Here is a 26574-nt window from a genome sequence, read left to right on the forward strand (position 1 = left end):
CACACACACACACATACGCACGCACGCATACAATTGTCAGGGCTTCTGGTCCATGACTATCTATTTGCTCTATGTTTACCATGTCCCAGCAATTAATCTAAGATAACCCTGAAAGGGGTGTGGGCAAAATATTGCAACTCAATATATAGAGGCCATCAGGGACCAGCATGTTAAATACCTTCTTAGAGGACGGCAATCCCATAGTGGGAAGGATGACGTGGAGTCACTTTTGGTTGTGTTTCATGGCACTGTCAGTTACAAACATCGCCAATGTCCAAGCAAGACAGGGTAATGTTTTAATAATTTGTGATTCTATGTAACGATATTTACACATTCTACTCTTCTTGAATGCATTTTAAACATCAACTATTGTCAATCCATAGCATTTTATCTGAATAAAAATGCTTTGTAAAAAATGTTTTTTTTTTTACCTTGGCTCAAATATTGGTCCATGATGACAACCCAGCCAGGTGTAGAACAACAGTGCCCAAAGCATTTTCTCTCTCACTTTGCCTCCACAGCTCTCAACCATGTCAACAGCATGTGCAGCACCTGGGGCCGGGACCACTTCAAGACTTTTGACGGGGAGGTGTACCAGTTCCCCGGCTTGTGTGGATACAACCTGGTGTCCGACTGCCACGAGATGTACCGAGAATTCTCGGTGCACATCCAGAAGAGCTTGGTTGACGGCCACCCCACGGTCAACGAGCTGGTTGTCACCATCAACGACCTTGTGTTCCATCTGACTAAGAGGGTCGTCTCATTGAACGGTGATCTGTGAGTGTCCCACTCATTGAGACTGCTGCTGCGAACCACCAAATCTGAGGGTCAAACACAAACTGTCCAACAATCGTTTATTGGAAATGGTTTACTGGACTTTGTTTTCTTTCTCCAACTTTATATTTATTCATAAATGTAAAATAAAACATTAACAAACATTTACTCTTTCCTATAGTATCAACTTGCCATACTTAAATGCGGGGATTCAACTCGAGCGGAATGCAGTTTACACCAAGCTCCAGGCCAAGGTCGGCCTTGTTGTCATGTGGAATGGTGATGATGCTGTGATGGTAAGACAGAAATTACTAATTATTCATATTTAGTGTGTTAGCAGTGTTTTATTTATACTTAATGGTTAAGACACTTAATGTTTGTGTTTCTAATATGAGTCAAATAATTCCTTTGTATGTCTTTATTAGGTGGAACTGGATTCTGATTATCATAACCGCACTTGTGGCCTTTGTGGGGATTTCAATGGCGTTCCAGTCTACAATGAATTTATTCACCAAAGTCTGTTTATTATTTGTTCATTATGATTTAGTTCATCTAATTGACCTAGTGCACATGTGTAGGCCTAAAAGAATATTATATTTTGTTCTTGTATGTATATGTTTTTGGCATCTAATTCTGCAAATCACCTGTAGATCGCATAATCCACCCCATTGAGTTTGGCAATGGACAGAGAGTCCATCGACCAAACGATGACTGTGAGGACCCCTACGAGGAGGAAGACAAGGAGCTTGACACCCAGGACTTAGAATACCCGGAACTAGAAGACCAGGCTGTTGAGGTCCCCTGCAAGGAATTTGTATGTTTACAAAAATAAATTGGTCTATTGTCAGTACATAAACTAGGGTCCAGGAAAAAATGACTCATAATTGTTTTTTTTATTTATAAACTTTTTTCCAATAACACCCCTTAGCGTCCAATCTGCAAAAAGATGATCCACTCTGAAGCCTGGAGCTCTTGTGCATTGCTGGTGGACCCAACCCCATACACCCAGGCCTGTGTGCAGGACATGTGTGGCTGTGGCAATAGCACCAATGACTTCTGTGTCTGCAGCACACTGGCAGAGTTCTCCCGCCAGTGTTCCCATGCTGGGGGTCAGCCGCCCAGCTGGAGGACGCCCCAGTTCTGCGGTAAAATATTCTTCCTTACAGTAACACAAAAACCCCAAAAAACAAAAAAATGTAATTGAATCACTTTATTTTCATTTCATTTTCCAGAAGCAAAGGTTGAACTATCATTCAACTTATTTTGAATACAAACATATAACACCTTTATTTCCCTTACAGCCAAGATGTGCCCCTTCAATATGGTGTATGAAGAGAGTGGCTCTCCATGCATGGCTAGCTGCACAATCTCAGACACCAGTTCGCTCTGTGAGGACCACAAAATGGATGGCTGCTTTTGTCCTGCAGGTAAGCCACCTTTAGCCTTCATTATCAGAAACTATATCTATTTGTAAGTTGCTTTCTCCTACAATTGTGACTTCCCTGTATTTCAGGAACGGTGTGGGACAACATTTCACAGAGAGGTTGTGTCAGCCAGACTGAATGCCAATGTAAACATGATAAAATCTACAACTCCGGGGACGTTTACCGACAGGATAGTGAAGAATGGTATCTGAAAGTTAATCTTGAACGTTATCGGGCCAATTCAAATGTATAGGGCATGGCCCTATGCTATGTGGTTTTGTTAACAATCTCTAGTGTTGGACGAAGTACTCAGACCACGAACTTGAGTAAAAGTTGAGATACCTAGTGTAAAAAATTACTCCAGTAAAAGTGGAAGTACTCCCTTTAAACGTTGACTTCAGTAAAAGTATAAAAGTACTTGGCTTCAAATGTACTTAAGTATCAAAAGTAAAAGTCATTTGGTGTAATGAAGTTCCAAAGTCTTGCTATGTCCTTTATGCACTCAGTCATATCATTTAAGGTTAAAAAAAACACTAACAACACTCTTATTACAATGTTTTCTATTTGTGATATCTGATACTGATATCATTTGAAACTAGAAAATGCATTTCCTGCAGAAAATGCAGTTTGTGCTGTTGTGCAAAGTGAGGTTGAAAATATGTTTTAGTATGTTTTAGTAAAGCCACATAGATGTATAGAAATGTTAAATGGAGTGTGTGTGTGTGTGTGTGTGTGTGTGTGTGTGTGTGTGTGTGTGTATGTGTGTTTGTGTGTGTGTGTGTGTGTGTGTGCGCAGGGACAAAGCCACAGAAAATGTATGTTTGGTACATGAGCTAAAATAAAGCAACCCTCAAAATAGTTAAGCAGAAAATGATCTTACATTTATATAGAACTTCAACTTGAAATAATCATACAAGAACTTAAAGAACATCCACCTTACAGTCAATACCAGCTCAACTAAACAACATCTCCTTATCACTGGCCGGAGGTTTGAGTGACGGATCTAATGTCCCTCCCTCGCCCCTAGTTACTATTGGACATTAGCCGCGTTTACATGGACACTTCTGATCCGATTAGATTTCTAATTGGAATAGATCTATTCCTATCATGCAATCTGAATGTACTGTATATATGGCAGGGTATTGTTGTACAGAACGCCGGTCATTATCGGGAAAATTAGCCCAGACAGGGCACCAGCTTTTCTATTCCGCATAGAATTGTATTCCGATCAGAGAATTGTATTCCAATTAAGGCACATATATGATCCTTTTCTATTCTGATTTAGCTTTTCTTCCACTTCTAATCGGATCAGGTGTGTTTACGTAAACGCGGCTATTGTTTTAGGGATTTAGCTTCTACTGGGAGTACACCTGGATATGTAGAAAGCACCTATCCTCTAGCCATATAAACAGGGTTCCCCACAGACAAACGCCCGATATATTACAATCATATTTCCAATCGATTAATAATTTTAATGTATAATGTAACCGTTTAGGCTTGACAAGGTGTTTCTACGATAAATATTCCACGATGTCCGCAATGGTTAGCTGTGGCTATGGTCACGCATGCATGTCGTGAAAGGAACGTTGAAAGGAACGACAGGTTTTTGGAATGTAGTGGAGTAAAAAGTAAGATTTTCCCCTATAAAATGAAGTTGAATAAAAGTATAAAGTCTCACAAAATAATGATACTCAAGTAAAGTACAGATACGCTAAAAGGTTACTTAAGTACAGTAACAAATTACTTGTACTTCATTACTGTCCACCACTGACAATCTCAAATACTTTTGCTTTTCCAAGTTTATGCTATGAGGGAAGATGGGACTGTAAGAGTCTACCCAGTCCGGCTACTTGCGCAGTGGAAGAGGGTTCCCATGTGACTACTTTTGATGGGAAAGCCTACATTTTCCATGGGGATTGCCACTACGTCCTGGCTAAGATCGAAAGCAAGGTAAAAGAGTTAGCTCGTGTGCAACTTGTCATTTTATATTTGAAATGAGAATTTTGAATTTTAAAATCGTTATATTTGACATATATTTGAGAGTTTTTTTTTTTACATTTAAATTAATTGATGGTCCTCTGAATGTACTCATACTATGTGGGATGCAGGATGATGCCAGCCCCAAGTTCACCATCATGGTCCAGCTGGTCCCATGTGTGAGCCAGGAGTTTGACACTTGTCTGAAGAGTGTGATGGTCCTACTGAACAATGACAGAAACAACGTGAGTGCTGCTACATAGTATTTCATCTGGATGGAGGCTGTTGGATAAAGGATTACATGTGACCTGTGAATGATAATGTATGATTGTCATTTTGGTCATACCATGATATTTTTTGCAGATGCTAGCGTTCTCTGCAGATGGAAAAGTGAGGCACAACATGCAGATCATCAGCTTGCCGTACAACACAGGTTAGATAATGGTGAAAACCGATAACTAGCTGCACAGTGTTTTAAATTGGTCTCAATTCTATCATTATTGTACTCATTTTGTACTCATACATACCATTTCTCTTGACTTGTAGGCGACATCAATATATTCCAGGCATCGTCCTTCCACATCCTGCTCCAGACCAGGTTTGGGTTACAGATTCAGGTCCAGCATGTTCCGGTCCTGCAAGTCTATGTGACCCTTGAACAGAGTTACAAAACAAAGACAAGAGGTAAACCAACACATGGCTAATCTGAGGCTTGCTAAATTCTAATCTACAATATAGCTTCATGTGATGCATCATAATTGTACATGTTGTTTTTGTCAGTCACACTGCTTTTGAGATTTTTATGATTCAGACAATAACGCACATTACTATTGCCTACAGAAATTGCACATCATATTCTATCCACCCTTCTATTCATCCATTCATTTTCATTTAATCCATCAAAACTGCTTCCTCTTATTCAGGTTTATGTGGAAACTATAACATGATGCTGTCCGATGATATGAAGACACCTCAAGGGATTGTGGAAGGCACTGCATCCTCTTTTGGGAATTCCTGGAAGTCTAATCCTACCTGCCCGGAGAGAGATGAACGTCTGGAAAGCCCCTGTTCCATCAGTGTGGAGACCGGTACGCTGTGTCTGTAATTAGCCAAGCTGTCTCTGCTAGTCTTCAAGAACATAGAACGTTTACAGTCAGCCAGCTTAGATTTTGGTTCTTTGATTGATACATAATCCCAACCAGATAAACATCCACACTGATAGTGTCAGTTTTTGTTTCCAAATAATAATAATAATAATAATAATTTGAATCTTCCTGCAGAGCAATATGCTGAACATTGGTGCTCGCTTTTAACACGTCCAGAGAGCCCATTTACAAACTGTCATGCAATGATCGATCCAGAACTGTACCACAAGGTATTACACAACAATACAGCATGTTTATCTATCAATTAGATTCAATTTATGTTGTGGTCATTGTCATAGCATTAACATTGTGTTGTCTTCATCAGAGATGCATCTACGCCACATGTAACTGTGAGAAAACCGAAGACTGCATGTGTGCCGTTTTCTCCTCCTATGTACGAGCTTGTGCTTCGAAAGGAGTTTTCCTGAGCGATTGGAGGGTGAACGTCTGTGGTAAGAGCTTAAGGACACGATGTGTGGTCTATTGTCAGAACGGTATTCATAATACCGTTACCACAAGTTTATTCACATAATTACATTCTAAAAACAATATTTACCAGAAAAATACTCAAGGGGCTGCCCGGAAAGCCAAAGCTTCTCTTACAAGCTGCAGCGCTGCCAGTGGACATGCAGACAGCTGAGCTCAGAACAGCAGAGCTGCACCTCTGACTTCCTGCCTGTGGATGGCTGCTCCTGCCCTGAGGGGACGTATCAGGAGGAAAAAGGTGCCTGTGTTCCAATGAACAAATGCCCCTGCTATCACAATGGAGTCCACATAAAGCCAGGCAAATCAATAAGCATCAAAGAGCAACACTGGTTAGTTGTGAACTAATTTCTCATCAAAATCCATTTGTCTTAGTATGCATCTGCCCCCTTGTTGCTGACTGTTCAATAGTATCTTATTTGTCGTGTTGGCAAAGACTTCAAACATAGAAGAGTATCAGAAGGTTGTGGATAATGATTTGTGAAAGTTTGAGATGATTTAAATAACATTTTTTTTTTAGTTTGTGCTCCAATGGCAAGCTTCACTGTCGTGCTTGGAAGACATCGTCACAAGGTACGCTTGTAGACATATTTGTGTAGCTTCTGATTCATTCATTAAATTGTATGTGTTGTATGCATACAATTTGTGTGTGTGTGTGCGCGTGTGTGTGTGTACACTGTGTGTGTGTGTGTGTGTGCGTGTGTGTGTGTGTGTGTGTGTTTCTGTTTGACTTCACCTGTATGTTAAGACAAATTTTTATGTTTTTCAAAGCCTGTCCGACTCCAAAAGTCTACCTTAACTGTTCGAGCGCAGACGTCCGAGAGCTGGGCGTGCAGTGTGCTCGGACATGTAGAAACACAGAGAGTGATAGTTGTGTAAGTACTATTTTTCATCTTAAGTTTTAGCAAGAGAGAACACCATAATTATCCTGTCAGAAATCCAACTGTCTAACTCTTGTTCCCATGGGATTTTAAGGATCTGGTCAACAGCAAAACAATATTTAAACTGACACTTTTTCCATTGATTTCAATATCCCGGGTCCTGGAAATAAATAATAATATAATGGAAAGGAATCATCAGCTAACTGTGATTTTTATGGGTTTCAATGACCCCAGTACTCAACAGAATGTGAATCCGGCTGTCAATGCCCCAGTGGTCTCCTTGATGATGGCAAGGGCTCCTGTGTGAAGGAACATGAATGTCCATGTCAACACGATCGCGCCCTCTATGCTTCTGGCTCTGAAATCAAAGATCAGTGCAACACCTGGTATGATGAGCCTGATATGTTTTTTTTTATGTTTCAAGAGAATATCTAATGTGCTTAGTGTAAACTATTAAATTACCATCTTTCGACCTCTATCCCACAGTACATGTCGAATGGGGAAATGGGAGTGTACGGAGAAGAAATGCCCAGGGACTTGCATCATTTATGGCAGTGGTCATTACAGAACCTTTGATCAGAGAACATATGGCTTTCAGGGGCAATGCGCCTACGTGGCCATCCAGGTAAAATCATGCACACAAACCTTGTCCTTGTCCTTTTGCTCCTACTTTGTTTCAGTATAAATTTAGACTCCAATGCTGCATGGTGTTAGGGGTGTAATGGAGTAAAATGACTCTACGAACGTCTATGATTAACTTGTCTTAACTTGTCAGCTAAATTATTGTAACAAGACATTATTCATGAGCAATTATGTACTAATATATGGTTGTTGCTTGCATGAGATAAAACTCTGTACTCTACTCTGTATCGTGGGGATTCTCAGTAAACACAAGCATTGGTATTAACATAGTTGTGATGTTCAATTATTTTTTTAAGAACAAATGTGGCAACAAATCAGTAGAGGACATCTTCCGGGTTATTACAGAAAATATACCATGTGGAACTACTGGCACCACCTGCTCCAAATCTGTCAGGATTCAGCTGGGGGTAGGTCCTCATTGCAAACATGTTTATATTAAGAGGACTGTGTCTCAAAATAGTATCAGATGTGGTGAATACACAGAGGTTAACTATTTGTACTGATGTTATATTGTTTATTCCAGAATAAAGAAATTAAATTAGCAAAGGGAACATACGAAATATTGGATCTGGCAATGGGCTCTGAGATCAAGTACACAATCAGACGTGTTGGGATGTATCTGGCCGTAGAAGCTTCACTCGGGATCACAGTTCTATGGGACCGCAAAACCACCATCCGGATCCTTCTGGAACCACAGCACAGTGTGAGTAGCAGTTTAGTTAGGGATGTGGAGTACAAACTGTTTAGCTGCTTAACATCAGAGCTTTTTGGTTTTGCTTCAGTCATAATACCTTTTAGATATAAATGACACAGATACAAATGAGAAATCTAAATTAAGATTAGACGATATTCTTTTTTTTTGTTCATTTTGTAGTGCATAATGTAAAGTGGCTGATGTATTTTTGATGGCTGTATATTTAACGATGCAGACAACAATACAACAGAGTAAGAAAATAATTTATTTTTATTGACGTCTGTATTTCTTCTTTAAAGGCGGGGGTGTGCGGTCTTTGTGGAGACTTTAATGGAGATGTCCAGAATGACTTCACTACCCAGAGTCAGATGGTAGTGAGCAGCCCCCTTGAGTTTGCAAACAGCTGGAAGGCTTTAAGCTCTTGCCTGGACGCAGAAGCAAGCGTTGATTCTTGTTTGCTGCAGCCCCATCGCCACAACTGGGCACAGATTCAGTGTAGCATTATAAAGAGCATCACCTTCCAAGACTGCCACAAGAAGGTTGGTTAAAATATATATTTCTTGTTTCCTGCATGATCATTTTGACATTGTTTCCAAATTTCAACTTCAAAACAAATATTACCATCACTTACTTTTGAATGCCTGCACAGGTGAATCCTATTCCGTTTTATGAAAACTGTGTAAAAGACTCGTGTGCCTGCGACACTGGAGGAGACTGCGAGTGCTTCTGCACAGCAGTTGCAGCCTACGCCCAGGCTTGTAATGAAGTCAGTGTGTGCGTTGCCTGGAGAACCCCGGAAATATGCCGTAAGTTAACGCTTACCAATGAGAAACACACTACCGGGATAAAACTGTTTGTTGTTGTAATTGTTGTTATTGCAAATCAATAGAACCAAGGACACACTAGGCATAACACAACCTCTGATAACGTCTTGGTTGGTTTTTCCCACATAGCCGTATTTTGTGACTACTACAATGAAGGGGAATTATGTGAGTGGCACTACAAGCCATGCCATGAACCTTGTTACAAGACCTGCCGCAATCCACATGCATGCAACAATTCAATACCAAACCTGGAAGGTAGGAAACCTTTTGAAGCCTGTTGGCTTGCCTATTCTCGTAAGGCTAATGTTAAATTGAAGAGCATGAATCGGATGAAAAAAATTCTTAAGGTGACAAAATTTCACTAGGAAATGCATTTTCAGAAAATAAATCATGATTTTGCCAACATAATCCCAACAATATTATGACAGAGGAACTCTCTGAATATATCAATAATAGCCTTTTAATTCTGTTTTTTCTTAAAGGCTGTTACCCTGTGTGCCCAGAAGATACGCCCATATTTGATGAAGATAAAGGAATATGTGTTGAGAGCTGTGATGGATGCATTTACAATGGAACATATTACAATGACAATGATGTAATTTACAATGTGACAGACAATTTAGGAATGTGCTACTATGCTATTTGCAAAAATGGAAAAGTGATAGAGACAAATGATCCCTGTTCAACTCCCGAACCGATAACATCTGCACCAACAACGCCATTCATTACCTCAACTACAACACCAACATCATCACCAGCAACCACACCTAGACCAAATACACCCTTAGTCACAACTAAAGAGACCACCACACAAGAGTCAACACCAACCCCTGTTGTCACAACATCAACTACTACACCTCAAACAACTATGACAAGTAGTTCAACGACAAAACCAACTACACCTGTAGTAACAACTAGAGAGACAAGTCCACCTGTTTCAACAACTACTACTCCACCTACTCCCTCTGTCATCTCAACGACAACATTGACAACAACACCCACTGCACCACCCAGTACAACTTTTGTAACACCAAACCCTGTTGTCACGACAGCAACAACCCCAGTTACGACAACTCCATCCACCACAACTGAAGGAACAACCGGAATCCCCACGACGAAACCAACCACTACTCCAACTGTAATCTCAACAACTACATCTACAACAATTGCATCACCAAATACAACTGTTGTAACACCAACCCCTGTTGTCACAACTTCAGCTACTACACCTCAAACAACTACGACAAGTAGTTCCACGACTGAAACAACTGCAACCGTAGAAACAACTACAGAGACAACAAGTCCACCTGTTTCAACAGTTACTCCACCTACTCCAACGGTAATCTCAACGACTACTTCCACTACAACACCCACTGCACCAACCAGTACAACTGTTGTAAAATCAACCCCCGTTATCACATCACCTACTACACCTCAAACTACAAGAAGTACCACAACGAAACCAACCACTACTCCAACTGTTATCTCAACAACTACATCTACAACAATTGCACCACCCAGTACAACTGTTGTAACACCAACCCCTGTTGTCACAACATCAACTACTACACTTCAAACAACTACGACAAGTAGTTCCTCCACTGAAACAACTACACCCATAGTAACAACTACGGAGACAACAAGTCCACCTGTTTCAACAACTACTACTCCACTTACTCCATCTGTCATCTCAACAACTACATCCACTACAACACCCACTGCACCACCCAGTACAACTGTTGTAACATCAACCCCCGTTGTCACATCGCCTACTACACCTCAAATTACAAGAAGTACCACGACTGAACAAACCACAACTCCAACTGTCATCTCAAAAACTACATCTACAACAACAACTGCACCACCCAGTTCAACTGTTGTAACATCAACCCCCGTTGTCACATCACCTACTACACCTCAAACTACAAGAAGTATCACGACTGAACCAACCACTACTCCAACTGTCATCTCAACAACTACATCTACAACAATTGCACCACCAAATACAACTGTTGTAACACCAACCCCAGTTGTCACAACTTCAGCTACTACACCTCAAACAACTACGACAAGTAGTTCCACGACTGAAACAACTGCAACCGTAGAAACAACTACAGAGACAACAAGTCCACCTGTTTCAACAGTTACTCCACCTACTCCAACGGTAATCTCAACGACTATTTCCACTACAAAACCCACTGCACCAACCAGTACAACTGTTGTAACATCAACCCCCATTATCACATCACCTACTACACCTCAAACTACAAGAAGTACCACAACGACACCAACCACTACTCCAACTGTTGTCTCAACAACTACATCTACAACAATTGCACCACCCAGTACAACTGTTGTAACACCAACCCCTTTTGTCACAACATCAACTACTACACTTCAAACAACTACGACAAGTAGTTCCTCCACTGAAACAACTACACCCATAGTAACAACTACGGAGACAACAAGTCCACCTGTTTCAACAACTACTACTCCTCTTACTCCATCTGTCATCTCAACATCTACATCCACTACAACACCCACTGCACCACCCAGTACAACTGTTGTAACATCAACCCCCGTTGTCACATCACCTACTACACCTAAAACTACAAGAAGTACTACGACTGAACAAACCACTACTCCAACTGGGATCTCAACAACTACATCTACAACAATTGAACCACCAAATACAACTGTTGTAACACCAACCCCTGTTGTCACAACTTCAGCTACTACACCTCAAACAACTACGACAAGAAGTTCCACGACTGAAACAACTGCAACCGTAGAAACAAATACAGAGACAACAAGTCCACCTGTTTCAACAGTTACTCCTCCTACTCCAACGGGAATCTCAACGACTAAGTCCACTACAACACCCACTGCACCACCCAGTACAACTGTTGTAACATCAACCCCCGTTGTCACATCACCTACTACACCTCAAACTACAAGAAGTACCACGACTGAACCAACCACTACTCCAACTGTTATCTCAACAACTACATCTACAACAATTGAACCACCAAATACAACTGTTGTAACACCTACCCCTGTTGTCACAACTTCAGCTACTACACCTCAAACAACTACGACAAGTAGTTCCACGACTGAAACAACTGCAACCGTAGAAACAACTACAGAGACAACAAGTCCACCTGTTTCAACAGTTACTCCACCTACTCCAACGGGAATCTCAACGACTACGTCCACTACAACACCCACTGCACCACCCAGTACAACTGTTGTAACATCAACCCCCGTTATCACATCACCTACTACACCTCAAACTACAAGAAGTACCACGACAAAACCAACAACTACTCCAACTGTCATCTCAACAACTACATCTATAACAATTGCACCACCAAATACAACTGTTGTAACACCAACCCCTGTTGTCACAACTTCAGCTACTACACCTCAAACAACTACGACAAGTAGTTCTACGACTGAAACAACTGCAACCGTAGAAACAACTACGGAGACAACAAGTCCACCTGTTTCAACAACTACTACTCCTCTTACTCCATCTGTCATCTCAACGACTACGTCCACTACGACACCCACTGCACCACCCAGGACAACTGTTGTAACATCAACCCCCGTTGTCACATCGCCTACTAGACCTCAAATTACAAGAAGTACCACGACTGAAGCAACCACAACTCCAATTGTCATCTCAACAACTACATCTACAACAACTGCACCACCAAGTACAACTGTTGTAACACCAACCCTTGTTGTCACGACATCAACTACTACACCTCAAATGACTACGACAAGTAGTTCCACGACTGAACCAACCACTACTCCAACCGTCATCTCAAAAACTACATCTACAACAACTGCACCACCCAGTACAACTGTTGTAACACCAACCCCTGTTGTCACAACATCAACTACTACACCTCAGACAACTACGACAAATAGTTCCATGACTGAACCAACTACACCCATAGTAACAACTACGAAGACAACAAGTCCACCTGTTTCAACAACTGCTGCTCCTCTTACTCCATCTGTCATCTCAACGACAACATCCACTACAACACCCACTGCACCACCAGGTACAACTGTTGTACCATCAACCCCCATTGTCACATCACCTACTACACCTCAAACTACAAGAAGCACCACAACTGAACCAACCACTACTCCAACTGTCATCTCAACAACTACATCTACAACAATTGCACCACAAAATACAACTGTTGTAACACCAACCCCTGTTGTCACAACTTCAGCTACTACACCTCAAACAACTACGACAAGTAGTTCCACGACTGAAACAACTGCAACCGTAGAAACAACTACAGAGACAACAAGTCCACCTGTTTCAACAGATACTCCACCTACCCCAACGGTAAACTCAACGACTACTTCCACTACAACACCCACTGCACCACCCAGTACAACTGTTGTAACATCAACCCCCGTTATCACATCACCTACTACACCTCAAACTACAAGAAGTACCACGACGAAACCAACCACTACTCCAACTGTCATCTCAACAACTACATCTACAACAATTGCACCACCAAATACAACTGTTGTAACACCAACCCCTGTTATCACAACTTCAGCTACTACACCTCAAACAACTACGACAAGTAGTTCCACAACTGAAACAACTGCAACCGTAGAAACAACTACAGAGACAACAAGTCCACCTGTTTCAACAGTTACTCCACCTACTCCAACGGTAATCTCAACGACTATTTCCACTATAAAACCCACTGCACCAACCAGTACAACTGTTGTAACATCAACCCCCGTTATCACATCACCTACTACACCTCAAACTACAAGAAGTACCACAACGAAACCAACCACTACTCCAACTGTTATCTCAACAACTACATCTACAACAATTGCACCACCCAGTACAACTGTTGTAACACCAACCCCTTTTGTCACAACATCAACTACTACACTTCAAACAACTACGACAAGTAGTTCCTCCAATGAAACAACTACACCCATAGTAACAACTACGGAGACAACAAGTCCACCTGTTTCAACAACTACTACTCCTCTTACTCCATCTGTCATCTCAACATCTACATCCACGACAACACCCACTGCACCACCCAGTACAACTGTTGTAACATCAACCCCCGTTGTCACATCACCTACTACACCTCAAACTACAAGAAGTACTACGACTGAACCAACCACTACTCCAACTGTGATCTCAACAACTACATCTACAACAATTGAACCACCAAATACAACTGTTGTAACACCAACCCCTGTTGTCACAACTTCAGCTACTACACCTCAAACAACTACGACAAGTAGTTCCACGACTGAAACAACTGCAACCGTAGAAACAACTACAGAGACAACAAGTCCACCCGTTTCAACAACTGCTACTCCTCTTACTCCATCTGTCATCTCAACGACAACATCCACTACAACACCCACTGCACCACCAGCTACAACTGTTGTAACATCAACCCCCGTTGTCACATCACCTACTACACCTCAAACTACAAGAAGTACCACGACTGAACCAACCACTACTCCAACTGTCATCTCAACAGCTACATCTACAACAACTGCACCACCAAGTACAACTGTTGTAACACCAACACTTGTTGTCACGACATCAACTACTACACCTCAAACAACTACGACAAGTAGTTCCACGACTGAACCAACCACTACTCCAACCGTCATCTCAAAAACTACATCTACAACAACTGCACCACCCAGTACAACTGTTGTAACACCAACCCCTGTTGTCACAACATCAACTACTACACCTCAAACAACTACGACAAATAGTTCCATGACTGAACCAACTACACCCATAGTAACAACTACGAAGACAACAAGTCCACCTGTTTCAACAACTGCTACTCCTCTTACTCCATCTGTCATCTCAACGACAACATCCACTACAACAACCACTGCACCACCAGGTACAACTGTTGTAACATCAACCCCCATTGTCACATCACCTACTACACCTCAAACTACAAGAAGTACCACGACTGAACCAACCACAACTCCAACTGTCATCTCAACAACTACATCTACAACAACTGCACCACCAAGTACAACTGTTGTAACACCAACCCTTGTTGTCACGACATCAACTACTACACCTCAAACAACTACTATAAGTAGTTCCACGACTGAACCAACCACTACTCCAACCGTCATCTCAAAAACAACATCTACAACAACTGCACCACCCAGTACAACTGTTGTAACACCAACCCCTGTTGTCACAACATCAACTACTTCACCTCAAACAACTACAACAAATAGTTCCATGACTGAACCAACTACACCCATAGTAACAACTACGAAGACAACAAGTCCACCTGTTTCAACAACTGCTGCTCCTCTTACTCCATCCGTCATCTCAACGACAACATCCACTACAACACCCACTGCACCACCAGGTACAACTGTTGTAACATCAACCCCCATTGTCACATCACCTACTACACCTCAAACTACAAGAAGTACCACGACTGAACCAACCACTACTCCAACTTTCATCTCAACAACTACATCTACAACAACTGCACCACGCAGTACAACTGTTTCAACACCAACCCCTGTTGTTACAACATCAAAAACTACACCTCAAACAACTATGACAAGCAGTTCCAGGACTGAACCATCCACTACTCCAACTGTCATCTCAACAACTACATCTACATCTACAACAGGAACTTTACCACCCAGTACAACTGTTGTAACACGAACACCTGTTGTCACGACATCAACTACTACACTTCAAACAACTGCGACAAGTAGTTCCTCCACTGAAACAACTACACCCATAGTAACAACTACGGAGACAACAAGTCCACCTGTTTCAACAACTACTACTCCTCTTACTCCGTCTGTCATCACAACGACTACATCCACTACAACACCCACTGCACCACCCAGTACAACTTTTGTAACAACAACCCCCGTTGTAACATCGCCTACTACACCTCAAACTACAAGAAGTACCACAACTGAAACAACTGCAATCGTAGAAACAACTACAGAGACAACAAGTCCACCTGTTTCAACAGTTACTCCACCTACTCCAACGGTAATCTCAACGACCACTTCCACTACAACACCCACTGCACCACCCAGTACAACTGTTGTATCACCTACTACACCTCAAACTACAAGAAGTACCACGACGAAACCAACCACTACTCCAACTGTCATCTCAACAACTACATCTACAACAATTGCACCACTAAATACAACTTTTGTAACACCAACCCCTGTTGTCACAACTTCAGCTACTACACCTCAAACAACTACGACAAGTAGTTCCACGACTGAAACAACTGCAACCATAGAAACAACTACGGAGACAACAAGTCCACCTGTTTCAACAACTACTACTCCACTTACTCCATCTGTCAGCTCAACGAATACATCCACTACAACACCCACTGCACCACCCAGTACAACTGTTGTAACATCAACCCCCTTTGTCACATCGCCTACTACACCTCAAACTACAAGAAGTACCACGACTGAACCAACCACAACTCCAACTGTCATCTCAACAACTACATCTACAACAACTGCACCACCAAGTACAACTGTTGTAACACCAACCCTTGTTGTCACAACATCAACTACTACACCTCAAACTACTACTACAAGTAGTTCCACGACTGAACCAACCAATACTCCAACCATCATCTCAAAAACTACTTCTACAGCAACTGCACCACCCAGTACAACTGTTGTAACGCCAACCCCTGTTGTCACAACATCAACTACTACACCTCAAACAACTACGACAAATAGTTCAATGACTGAACCAACTACACCCATAGTAACAACTACGAAGACAACAAGTCCACCTGTTTTAACAACTGCTACTCCTCTTACTCCATCTGTCATCTCAACGACAACATCCACTACAACACCCCCTGCACCACCAGGTACAACTGTTGTAACATCAACCCCCATTGTCACATCACCTACTACACCTCAAACTACAAGAAGTACCACGACTGAACCAACCACTACTCCAACTGTCATCTCAACAACTACATCTACAACAACTGCACCACGCAGTACAACTGTTGCAACACCAACCCCTGTTGTTACAACATCAAAAACTACACCTCAAACAACTATGACAAGTAGTTCCAGGACTGAACCAACCACTACTCCAACTGTCATCTCAACAGCTACATCTACATCTACAACAATAACTTTACCACCCAGTACAACTGCTGTAACACGAACACCTGTTTTCACGACATCAACTACCACACTTCAAACAACTACGACAAGTAGTTCCTCCACTGAAACAACTACACCCATAGTAACAACTACGGAGACAACAAGTCCACCTGTTTCAACACCTACTACTCCTCTTGCTCCGTCTGTCATCTCAACGACTACATCCACTACAACACCCACTGCACCACCCAGTACAACTGTTGTAACAACAACCCCCGTTGTTACATCGCCTACTACATCTCAAACTACAAGAAGTACCACGACTGAAACAACTGCAACCGTAGAAACAACTACAGAGACAACAAGTCCACCTGTTTCAACAGTTACTCCACCTACTCCAACGGTAATCTCAACGACCACATCCACTACAACACCCACTGCACCACCCAGTACAACTGTTGTATCACCTACTACAACTCAAACTACAAGAAGTACCACGACGAAACCAACCATTGCTCCAACTGTCATCTCAACAACTACATCTACAACAATTGCACCACCAAATACAACTGTTGTAACACCAACCCCTGTTGTCACAACTTCAGCATCTACACCTCAAACAACTACGACAAGTAGTTCCACGACTGAAACAACTGTAACCATAGAAACAACTACGGAGACAACAAGTCCACCTGTTTCAACAACTACTACTCCTCTTACTCCATCTGTCATCTCAACGACTACATCCACTACAACACCAACTGCACCACCGAGTACAACTGTTGTAACATCAACCCCCATTATCACATCACCTACTACACCTCAAACTACAAGAAGTACTACGACGAAACCAACCACTACTCCAACTGTCTTCTCAACAACTACATCTACAACAATTGCACCACCAAATACAACTGTTGTAGCACCAACCCCTGTTGTCACAACATCAACTACTACACTTCAAACAACTACGACAAGTAGTTCCTCCACTGAAACAACTACACCCATAGTAACAACTACGGAGACAACAAGTCCACCTGTTTCAACAACTACTACTCCTCTTACTCCATCTGTCATCTCAACAACTACATCCACTACAACACCAACTGCACCACCCAGTACAACTGTTGTTACATCAACCCCCATTATCACATCACCTACTACACCTCAAACTACAAGAAGTACCACGACGAAACCAACCACTACTCCAACTGTCGTCTCAACAACTACATCTACAAGAACTGCACCACCAAGTACAACTGTTGTAACACCAACCCTTGTTGTCACAACATCAACTACTACACCTCAAACAACTACGACAAGTAGTTCCACGACTGAACCAACCACTACTCCAACCGTCATCTCAAAAACTACATCTACAACAACTGCACCACCCAGTACAACTGTTGTAACACCAACCTCTGTTGTCACAACATCAACTACTACACCTCAAACAACTACGACAAATAGTTCCATGACTGAACCAACTACACCCATAGTAACAACTACGAAGACAACAAGTCCACCTGTTTCAACAACTGCTACTCCTCTTACTCCATCTGTCATCTCAACAACAACATCCACTACAACACCCACTGCACCACCAGGTACAACTGTTGTAACATCAACCCCCATTGTCACATCACCTTCTACACCTCAAACTACAAGAAGTACCACGACTGAACCAACCACTACTCCAACTGTCATCTCAACAACTACATCTACAACAACTGCACCACGCAGTACAACTGTTGCAACACCAACCCCTGTTGTTACAACATCAAAAACTACACCTCAAACAACTATGACAAGTAGTTCCAGGACTGAAACAACCACTACTCCAACTGTCATCTCAACAACTACATCTACATCTACAACAATAACTTTACCACCCAGTACAACTGTTGTAACATCAACCCCTGTTGTCACATCACCTACTACACCTCAAACTACAAGAAGTACCACGACTGAACCAACCACTACTCCAACTTTCATCTCAACAACTACATCTACAACAACTGCACCACCCAGTACAACTGTTGTAACACCAACCCCTGTTGTTACAACATCAAAAACTACACCTCAAACAACTATGACAAGTAGTTCCGAGACTGAACCAACCACTACTCCAACCCTCATCTCAACAACTACATCCACAACAACAACTGCACCACCCAGTACAACTATTGCAACACCAATCCCTGTTGTCACGACATCAACTACTACACTTCAAACAACTATGACAAGTAGTTTCACCACTGAAACAACTACACCCATAGTAACAACTACGGGCACAACAAGTCCACCTGATTCAACAACTACTACTCCTCTTACTCCATCTGTCATCTCAACGACTACATCCACTACAACACCCACTGCACCACCCAGTACAATTGTTGTAACAACAACCCCCGTTGTTACATCGCCTACTACACCTCAAACTACAAGAAGTACCACGACTGGACCAACTACTACTCCAACTGTCATCTCAACAACTACATCTACAACAACAACTGCATCAGACAATACAACTGTTGTAACATCATCCCCTGTTGTCACAACATCAGCTACTACACCTCAAACAACTACAACAAGTAGTTCCAGGACTGAACCAACCACTACTCCAACTGTCATCTCAACAACTACATCTACAACAACAACTGCACCACCCAGAACAACTATTGTAACACCAACCCCTGTTGTCACGACATCAACTACTACACTTCAAACAACTACGACAACTAGTTCCATGACTGAACCAACTGCACCCGTAGAATCAACTACAGAGACAACCATTCAACCTTTTTCAACACCTACTCCACCATCTGTCATCCCAACGAGTACATCTACAACAACACCCACTGCACCACCCAGTACAACTATTGTAACATCAACCCCCGTTTTCGCAACACCTACTACACCTCAAACAACTACGACAAGGAGTACCGCAACTGAACCAACCACTACTCCAACTGCCATCTCAACAACTACATCTACAACAACTGCATCACCCAGTACAACTGTAGAAACACTGACCCCTGGTACCACAGTGACCACACCACACCATTCAACAACAATGCCAAGTACTACGTCATCAACAACAAATGAGTCAATTGTTACTGGCACTGTAACATCTACCACCCGTCAAACTACGGATCAGCTTGTAAGCCCTACTGCTTCACGTACTACTGAAACAACATACACCGTTGTCCTCAGTACCACTACTGTAACAATCCCAACTACAACTACAGCATGTGTCTGTGTTGTTGATGGCAAGCATTATGAACCTGGTAAGAAAATGCTGCTTTTATATTGTAAACATTCTGGCATTGCTCTTGTCTACAGAAGGGAATTATGAGTGAGGAACTGTTTGCGTTGTTATTTGTATATTTTATAGTTCATCTATTTTACGTAGCATGAATGTGAATGCATGAACATTCATTTTAGTTTTATATTTTTACAAAGAGCCACATTTGATTGACACACCTTTGATACAATCCTTGGATTGAGTTAATTTAGTCAGTTGATTCTTACTTTGTATCTTTCAGGGGAGATAATATACGACATGAAAGATATTGGATCAGGGATTTGTCTCACAATGATATGTTCGGCTATTTGCGAACTTCGAAACCAAACAAAACCTTGCAACTCTATGACTACACCCTCATCAACACCTTCCCCTCCACCAATGCCACCTCTTCCCACCTGCCCCGAGTGGAATTTAACGGTAAGGATGGTCTTGCATCCAGTTCATAACAACATAACAATTTCTCCGAACACAGGGATACAGTTTTTACATCTTTGTTTTCAGACTCATGCGCTATATATTTATTGATGATCCTTTGACCCTTTCCCTCTCATCTTTTTTGGTGCCAGCAAAACGAGACATTTGTGCTGTGTGATTGCAAAATGGCCAAATGCATTGAGAACACAACGATTGAAATAGTACCATATGTATGCCCCCCACTGGAAGAAATCCCCTGTGCCAGTGGAAAGAAACCAGTTCGTATAGACGATGAATACGGATGCTGCAAGTATTACACATGCCCATGTGAGTTCCATGACATGCCTTTTTACATAGGTACTCTTGACTCTACTCATTTACTGCTTCACCAATGCTTGATAAGAAAAATAAATGTTCTGTGTGTGTTGCAGGTGAATGTGAAGGCTGGGGAGATCCACATTACATTACGTTTGATGGCGTCTTCTACAGTTATCAAGGAAACTGCACATATATCTTAATGGAAGAGATCACACCAAAGCATAATTTGAAGGTTATTGTTGACAATGTGTACTGTGACCCCACCGAAGACGTTTCTTGTCCTCGCTCAATTATCGTGTCGTATCGCTCACAAGTAATCACTCTCAAGAATCATCACCTTATTGGAGCAGCCAAGCTGGAGGTAAAAACACACATTTATCCATGGATATAAATGTAAACAGGAGTCAGAATTTGTCTCGCCTAAGAAGACTCTTCAAGGTTTTACCTAATGATGCTTTTCTTACATTTGTTTTCAACATAGGTTCTTAGTAGTGGAGTGACTGTAAAAGTGCCTTATTACCATCAAGGGATAAAGGTACTCAGCACTGGCATGTCCTTGATCTTGGAGATCCCTACTCTGCAAGTGGTCATCACATTTGGAATTACAGGATTTAGTATAAGCCTGCCACCTCGGGAATTTGTCAACAACACAAAGGGGCATTGTGGTAAGGATCCCCTAGCCCCGAGCATCCATATGGTACATCTGGAGTTGGGTCACACATTCTAAGTTTTATATTTACAGGAACATGCAACAACAACAAGGCTGATGATTGTATGTTGCCTGGAGGCAAGCTGGTACAGAATTGTGAAGTGATGGCTGACTACTATCTTGTGGAAGACTTTTACAAGCCATCCTGCCATGCTCCATCCGTAGAACCAACCGATTCGCCCTTACCCTTACCCTCACTGCCACCAACCACATGCAAACCAGACTCTGTATGTGGAGTTCTTCTGGGCAGGTACGTGCATTCTGTACAACTGTTATGCATCACTTCAGTTATTGATATACTATCCATCGTAATAAAGTTAATTTGAATTGACCTTACCCTAGCCCTGTCTGTCAGATACAATTAGGCTGGTGGATCCTAAACATCTCTCTTGGGTTGTGCCCCTTCTCCCCACAGTCTATTCGAAGCATGCCATGCCACTGTCTCACCAGACAAATTCTACCAGGGTTGCATCTTCGATAGCTGCCATGTCGCCAACCCAGTGGTGCAGTGCACCAGCTTGCGGGTGTACGCTGCTGCTTGTGCACAGGCCGGGGTCTGCCTGTACTGGAGGAATCTCACCCCTCTGTGTCGTAAGTGCACACAAGCATGTGCAACCGTCACAAAGACATACTGTCCAGACGGTTTAGCTAGGACGCTTTTCCTGATATCGTTTCTCTCTTTTCCACTACAGCCAGTAACTGCCCAGCAGACAGAGTCTATAAACCATGTGGTCCTGCAGAGCAGCAAACCTGTGAAGACAAGTACGATTTCATTAAAACATGGATTGACTGCGGAGCATATGTTTCAACAGCAATCAATAAATGATCGACCATGGATAGCAATGCCATTGTCAATCAATGATTGATTTTATCATATTGAAATAACATAGCATACACATCTGAATGTGTTTGTCAATAGTGTTTTTCAATTGATGCCGTGTTCAGGTGAACACACCCACCCATTCAAACCTTTGTGTGTCACAGACCTGGCGAGAATCAAATGAACTTTACCACTGAGGGGTGCTTTTGTCCTGATGGCATGAAGCTCTTCAACAAGGAGTCAAACATATGTGTTGATAAATGTGGTAAGTTTGACAGTATAGTATATACCCAGGTTAGCATTTCCCTGATCATAAACTGCCAGCAACGCTGCTCTAATACGCTGCGTGTGTTCCTGTAGGATGTTTGGATTCAGAGGGGGTTCCCCGCGATGTGAGCAAAAAATAATCCTTAAATTCCTGAAGTGAAATTCTTTATTTTCTGAAATAACATGCATTGATGCAAATCCCATGTGTGTGTTTTCGTTTCCTTACAGTTGAATGAAATATTTGATCAAAACTGCCAAACTTGCATCTGCGAGGAATCCACCAAGTCTGTGACATGCAAGCCCAAAGACTGCCCTTCAATTCCAGCGGGAAGCTGCACTAAACCAGGGTTCATACTGGTGAATCAAACCCATCCAGCAGACAGATGTTGTCTTCACTATGTTTGCCGTAAGACACACCAGTAAAAGGGATATATAACGTTGTCCATTTCCATACAGGGTTAACACTGAGTTTTTCTAATGTACTTCTTCTACACTACTTTTTGTAGAATGTGACAGCAGCACTTGTCCAGTTGTCGACCTGAGCTGCAATGTTGGATACATACCAGAAGTCTCCGTGCCAACGGGACATTGCTGCCCTGTGCGCCATTGCTGTAAGTGTGTCATTTTCATTGACCTTGACTGGTCGTTGTTTTACATCTTGAATACATACCCCAACACGGAGGACAATGCTTCCATTGCTTTGGTTTTTTATTGACTACATTTGTTCCCCATTGTTTCCCAGTGCCTAAAGCGGTTTGTGTGTACAAAGGAATGGAATACCAGGTAATCAATTGGAGTACAGCTTATTAGGATGTACTGTAGACATCTGCTCCTGTGTGTGAGTGACAAGTGTCTATTCCCTCTCCAGGTCGGTTCCTCAGTCCCAGTCGTCAAGTGTCAGAACTGCACTTGTTCCAGGCAGGTGACAGAAGATTCAGGTCTGCTAGAGATAACCTGTAAGGTGCTGGCATGTGACCAGAACTGTGGTCTGGTAAGTCTGCCCCCTTGATATACCTATTCAATCTCTATCTCTCTCTCTCTCTCTCTCTCTCGCTCTCTCTCTCTCTCTCTCTCTCTCCATATATGCACCTGTAACGTCATGTCAATGTTTTCTATTGTGCTCTTTACAGAGAAGGATGTGTCTTGTTCTGTTTGCAGGGATACGAGTACGTTTCAGACAGGGCCCCTGAGGAGTGTTGTGGGAGGTGCCTGCAGACCCACTGTGTTGTCGACAGAAACATAACCCAGGAGCTGCTTAAGGTCAAGGTTTTACTGCCCACAAATTCTCAATGTTGTACACAGATGAGGAAACAGTGTCCCTCTAAACTATCACCTTTTGTGTGTGTGTGTGTGTGTGTGTGTGTGTGTGTGTGTCTCTGCATGTGTCTGTGGGCTCCCACGTGTGTGTGTATGTTTGTGTTCGTGTGTGTGGTCATGTGGGTGTGTGTGCATATAGGAAGGAGAAACGTGGTTCCCACCGGAGAACATGTGTGAGTTTTATACTTGCGTGAAGATTGGAGAGACGCTCACAACAATCGTGACCCACACGGTGTGTCCGCACTTCCAGCAGAGCAACTGTTACCCTGTGAGTACAGCTGAAGGCACATTCACGGCAATCCGTCATAGATTGAAAATCATTAAATTTACATTTACATGTAGGGCGTTTAGCAGATGCTTTTATCCAAACCAACTTACTATAATTACATTTATCAGAAGAAGGAGAAACAACAATATATCGCTGTTGGTACGGTAATGATTATCATAAAACCAAGTGCCAAGCACTAACAATCTCTAGGTTAACCCATTTCCTGTATACAACAAAGATAGCCAGGATGAGATGCAACACAATTGTAAGTACTATAACTAAGTACGACATAAAATAAGTGCGTACATTAAGTGCCTGGACGTACAACATACAATAAGTGTGCATATTAACTGCCAGGACGTACAACATACAATAAGTGTGTACATTAAGTGCCAGGACGTACAACATACAATAAGTGTGTAAATTAAGTGCCAGGACGTACAACATACAATAAGTAGGAGGGTGGGGAGGGGGTGCCGAGTCTAGGTGAAATCTGAACATTACACTATGGTAAGTATTGTAAAAGGCCCACCAGCTGAAATAAGTCCCATTGAAACCTCATCCTGGAAATGGTTTGGACTAATGTTCTCTCTATACTCTTTAGGATACAGTTCAGACGACTGAAAATGGTTGCTGTAAGATCTGTGAGTATGACGCCACTGTTTGCACAAGCTTAATTATGATGTGCTATGTCCCTTTTGGTGAGTTGGCTGAGGTATGAAAATAACCCCTCTGGGGCCCCTCTGTGAAACAAGGCATAGAGATGGACAAGGGGTGTAAGCTGGGCTCTATGAAACAGCGGATCTTGCACAACGGGTGCCAGACCCGGGAGGATGTTGACATGCCCTATTGTGAGGGGTCCTGCAACACCTTTGCCAGGTAACGACACTTCAATTCCATCACGGCTTCCAACAAAAGCCTCTGACAGAAGGCCTGAAGAGAGCCATTCAGCAAGATTTCAAAGTTAACTTCAATGATACTTTGCTCACATATTCCACATGTTAAAATACATTTACCATCAGTTATGGTTCGATTCTCAAAATATTGTTTAGCTATTTGTCCAACTCTTCAATCAGCGGTGACCAACACTTGTATTCATGCAATTCAGGAGCAGGTAGGGGTAAAGCATTTTGCTCATAGCTGTCTACACAGATTTGATGTGGACATAAGGGGTATCAAAACCTGGTCCTTTTGGCTGGGGGGCAAGCACCCTAATCACTAGCCCAGCCTCCTGACCCATAGGCCACTCATGCTTATGTTTCCATTTGGCCATTTCAGGTACGAGGAAATGGCAGCCGGTTTGGAGCACACATGCGCGTGCTGCCGGGAGGTGAGCTTCAGCAACCGCACGGTGGAGCTGGAGTGTCTGAACGGAGACCTGGTGCCGTACACTTACATCCACGTGGAGGAGTGCAGCTGCGGAAACACCAACTGCAACCGGGTGGCCCGGCTGCCAGCTCGCAAGAGACGGGCCAACATAGGAGTTTAAATGTTGGACACGACCCAAAAGACGCCCACCGTTGTGCTCAGGCTATTCTCAAACCTTTTATGATGTTTTTATTTGAAAGCGAATCACTTTAATGTTTGTCAAAAAATGTCTGATACAAAATAATAAATTAACAATGCAACTTCTGTCTATGTCTTTGACTTATATTAAAATTATAGGTTGTTGTTACGGCAGGGTAGCTTTAGGGCCGCTACGGATTCTCTTCTTTCCTAACGAACTGACCCGGAAATACTTGGAGGAAAGGTTGTTTGACCATTTCACAATGGAAACAAGCCTTTGGGCTTCATGTGTTTTTTTTAATCCTTTTGAACACTTGTTAATTGTTGTTCAATAAAGTTTCAATCAATCAATCAATCATCTCATCTCTCCTTGATGCAATGACGTTTTCCGAAAAAGGTTAAAGAAAGGTGGCATAAAGATTAGGGGATTTGCCTTTTCAAGTTGGGTCTAGTGTGCTTAGGGTCAGGGTCAGTACTGACATGACACAGAGGGGGCGGTGTTGAGGACTGTTATGATGCCGATCTACCGCACTCGTCAAAACCTGGGTAGACAGCCCGTAACCTATGTCTGCCCCTACATGGTGTGCTGAACTTGAGTATTGTTCCTAATCTTTCCCTGG

General features: G+C 42.4%; 1 protein-coding gene across 1 annotated transcript; it reads left to right on the forward strand.

Annotated features, from left to right (window-relative positions):
• Nucleotides 1-212: 212 nt before the first annotated feature.
• muc2.1 (mucin 2.1) lies at nucleotides 213-25937 on the forward strand (the record flags this gene model as incomplete). Its single annotated transcript, XM_079746693.1, has 65 exons — nucleotides 213-288; nucleotides 522-777; nucleotides 956-1070; nucleotides 1200-1290; nucleotides 1425-1588; nucleotides 1703-1919; nucleotides 2076-2201; nucleotides 2288-2402; nucleotides 3998-4148; nucleotides 4307-4420; nucleotides 4539-4608; nucleotides 4722-4859; nucleotides 5099-5263; nucleotides 5456-5550; nucleotides 5646-5772; nucleotides 5880-6135; nucleotides 6324-6376; nucleotides 6575-6678; nucleotides 6919-7070; nucleotides 7171-7309; nucleotides 7623-7733; nucleotides 7850-8029; nucleotides 8320-8559; nucleotides 8670-8826; nucleotides 8974-9099; nucleotides 9327-9982; nucleotides 10065-10120; nucleotides 10164-10364; nucleotides 10467-10637; nucleotides 10950-11189; nucleotides 11292-11410; nucleotides 11714-11804; nucleotides 12018-12287; nucleotides 12810-12917; nucleotides 13194-13463; nucleotides 13536-13736; nucleotides 13839-14009; nucleotides 14184-14354; nucleotides 14673-14843; nucleotides 15162-15332; nucleotides 15660-15778; nucleotides 15900-15976; nucleotides 16249-16352; nucleotides 16671-16841; nucleotides 17169-17339; nucleotides 17409-17516; nucleotides 17691-17861; nucleotides 18036-18347; nucleotides 18525-18695; nucleotides 19800-19972; nucleotides 20574-20752; nucleotides 20902-21076; nucleotides 21181-21428; nucleotides 21549-21732; nucleotides 21810-22026; nucleotides 22192-22367; nucleotides 22469-22538; nucleotides 22761-22861; nucleotides 22957-22988; nucleotides 23092-23220; nucleotides 23732-23854; nucleotides 24022-24123; nucleotides 24320-24452; nucleotides 25204-25327; nucleotides 25727-25937. The coding sequence occupies 65 exons, from the start codon at nucleotides 213-215 to the stop codon at nucleotides 25935-25937; spliced, it is 10386 nt and encodes a 3461-aa protein (XP_079602819.1).
• Nucleotides 25938-26574: the final 637 nt, after the last annotated feature.

This window comes from Pollachius pollachius (assembly GCF_949987615.1).
Source record: "Pollachius pollachius genome assembly, chromosome: 1".
Classification (NCBI taxonomy): Eukaryota; Metazoa; Chordata; class Actinopteri; order Gadiformes; family Gadidae; genus Pollachius; species Pollachius pollachius.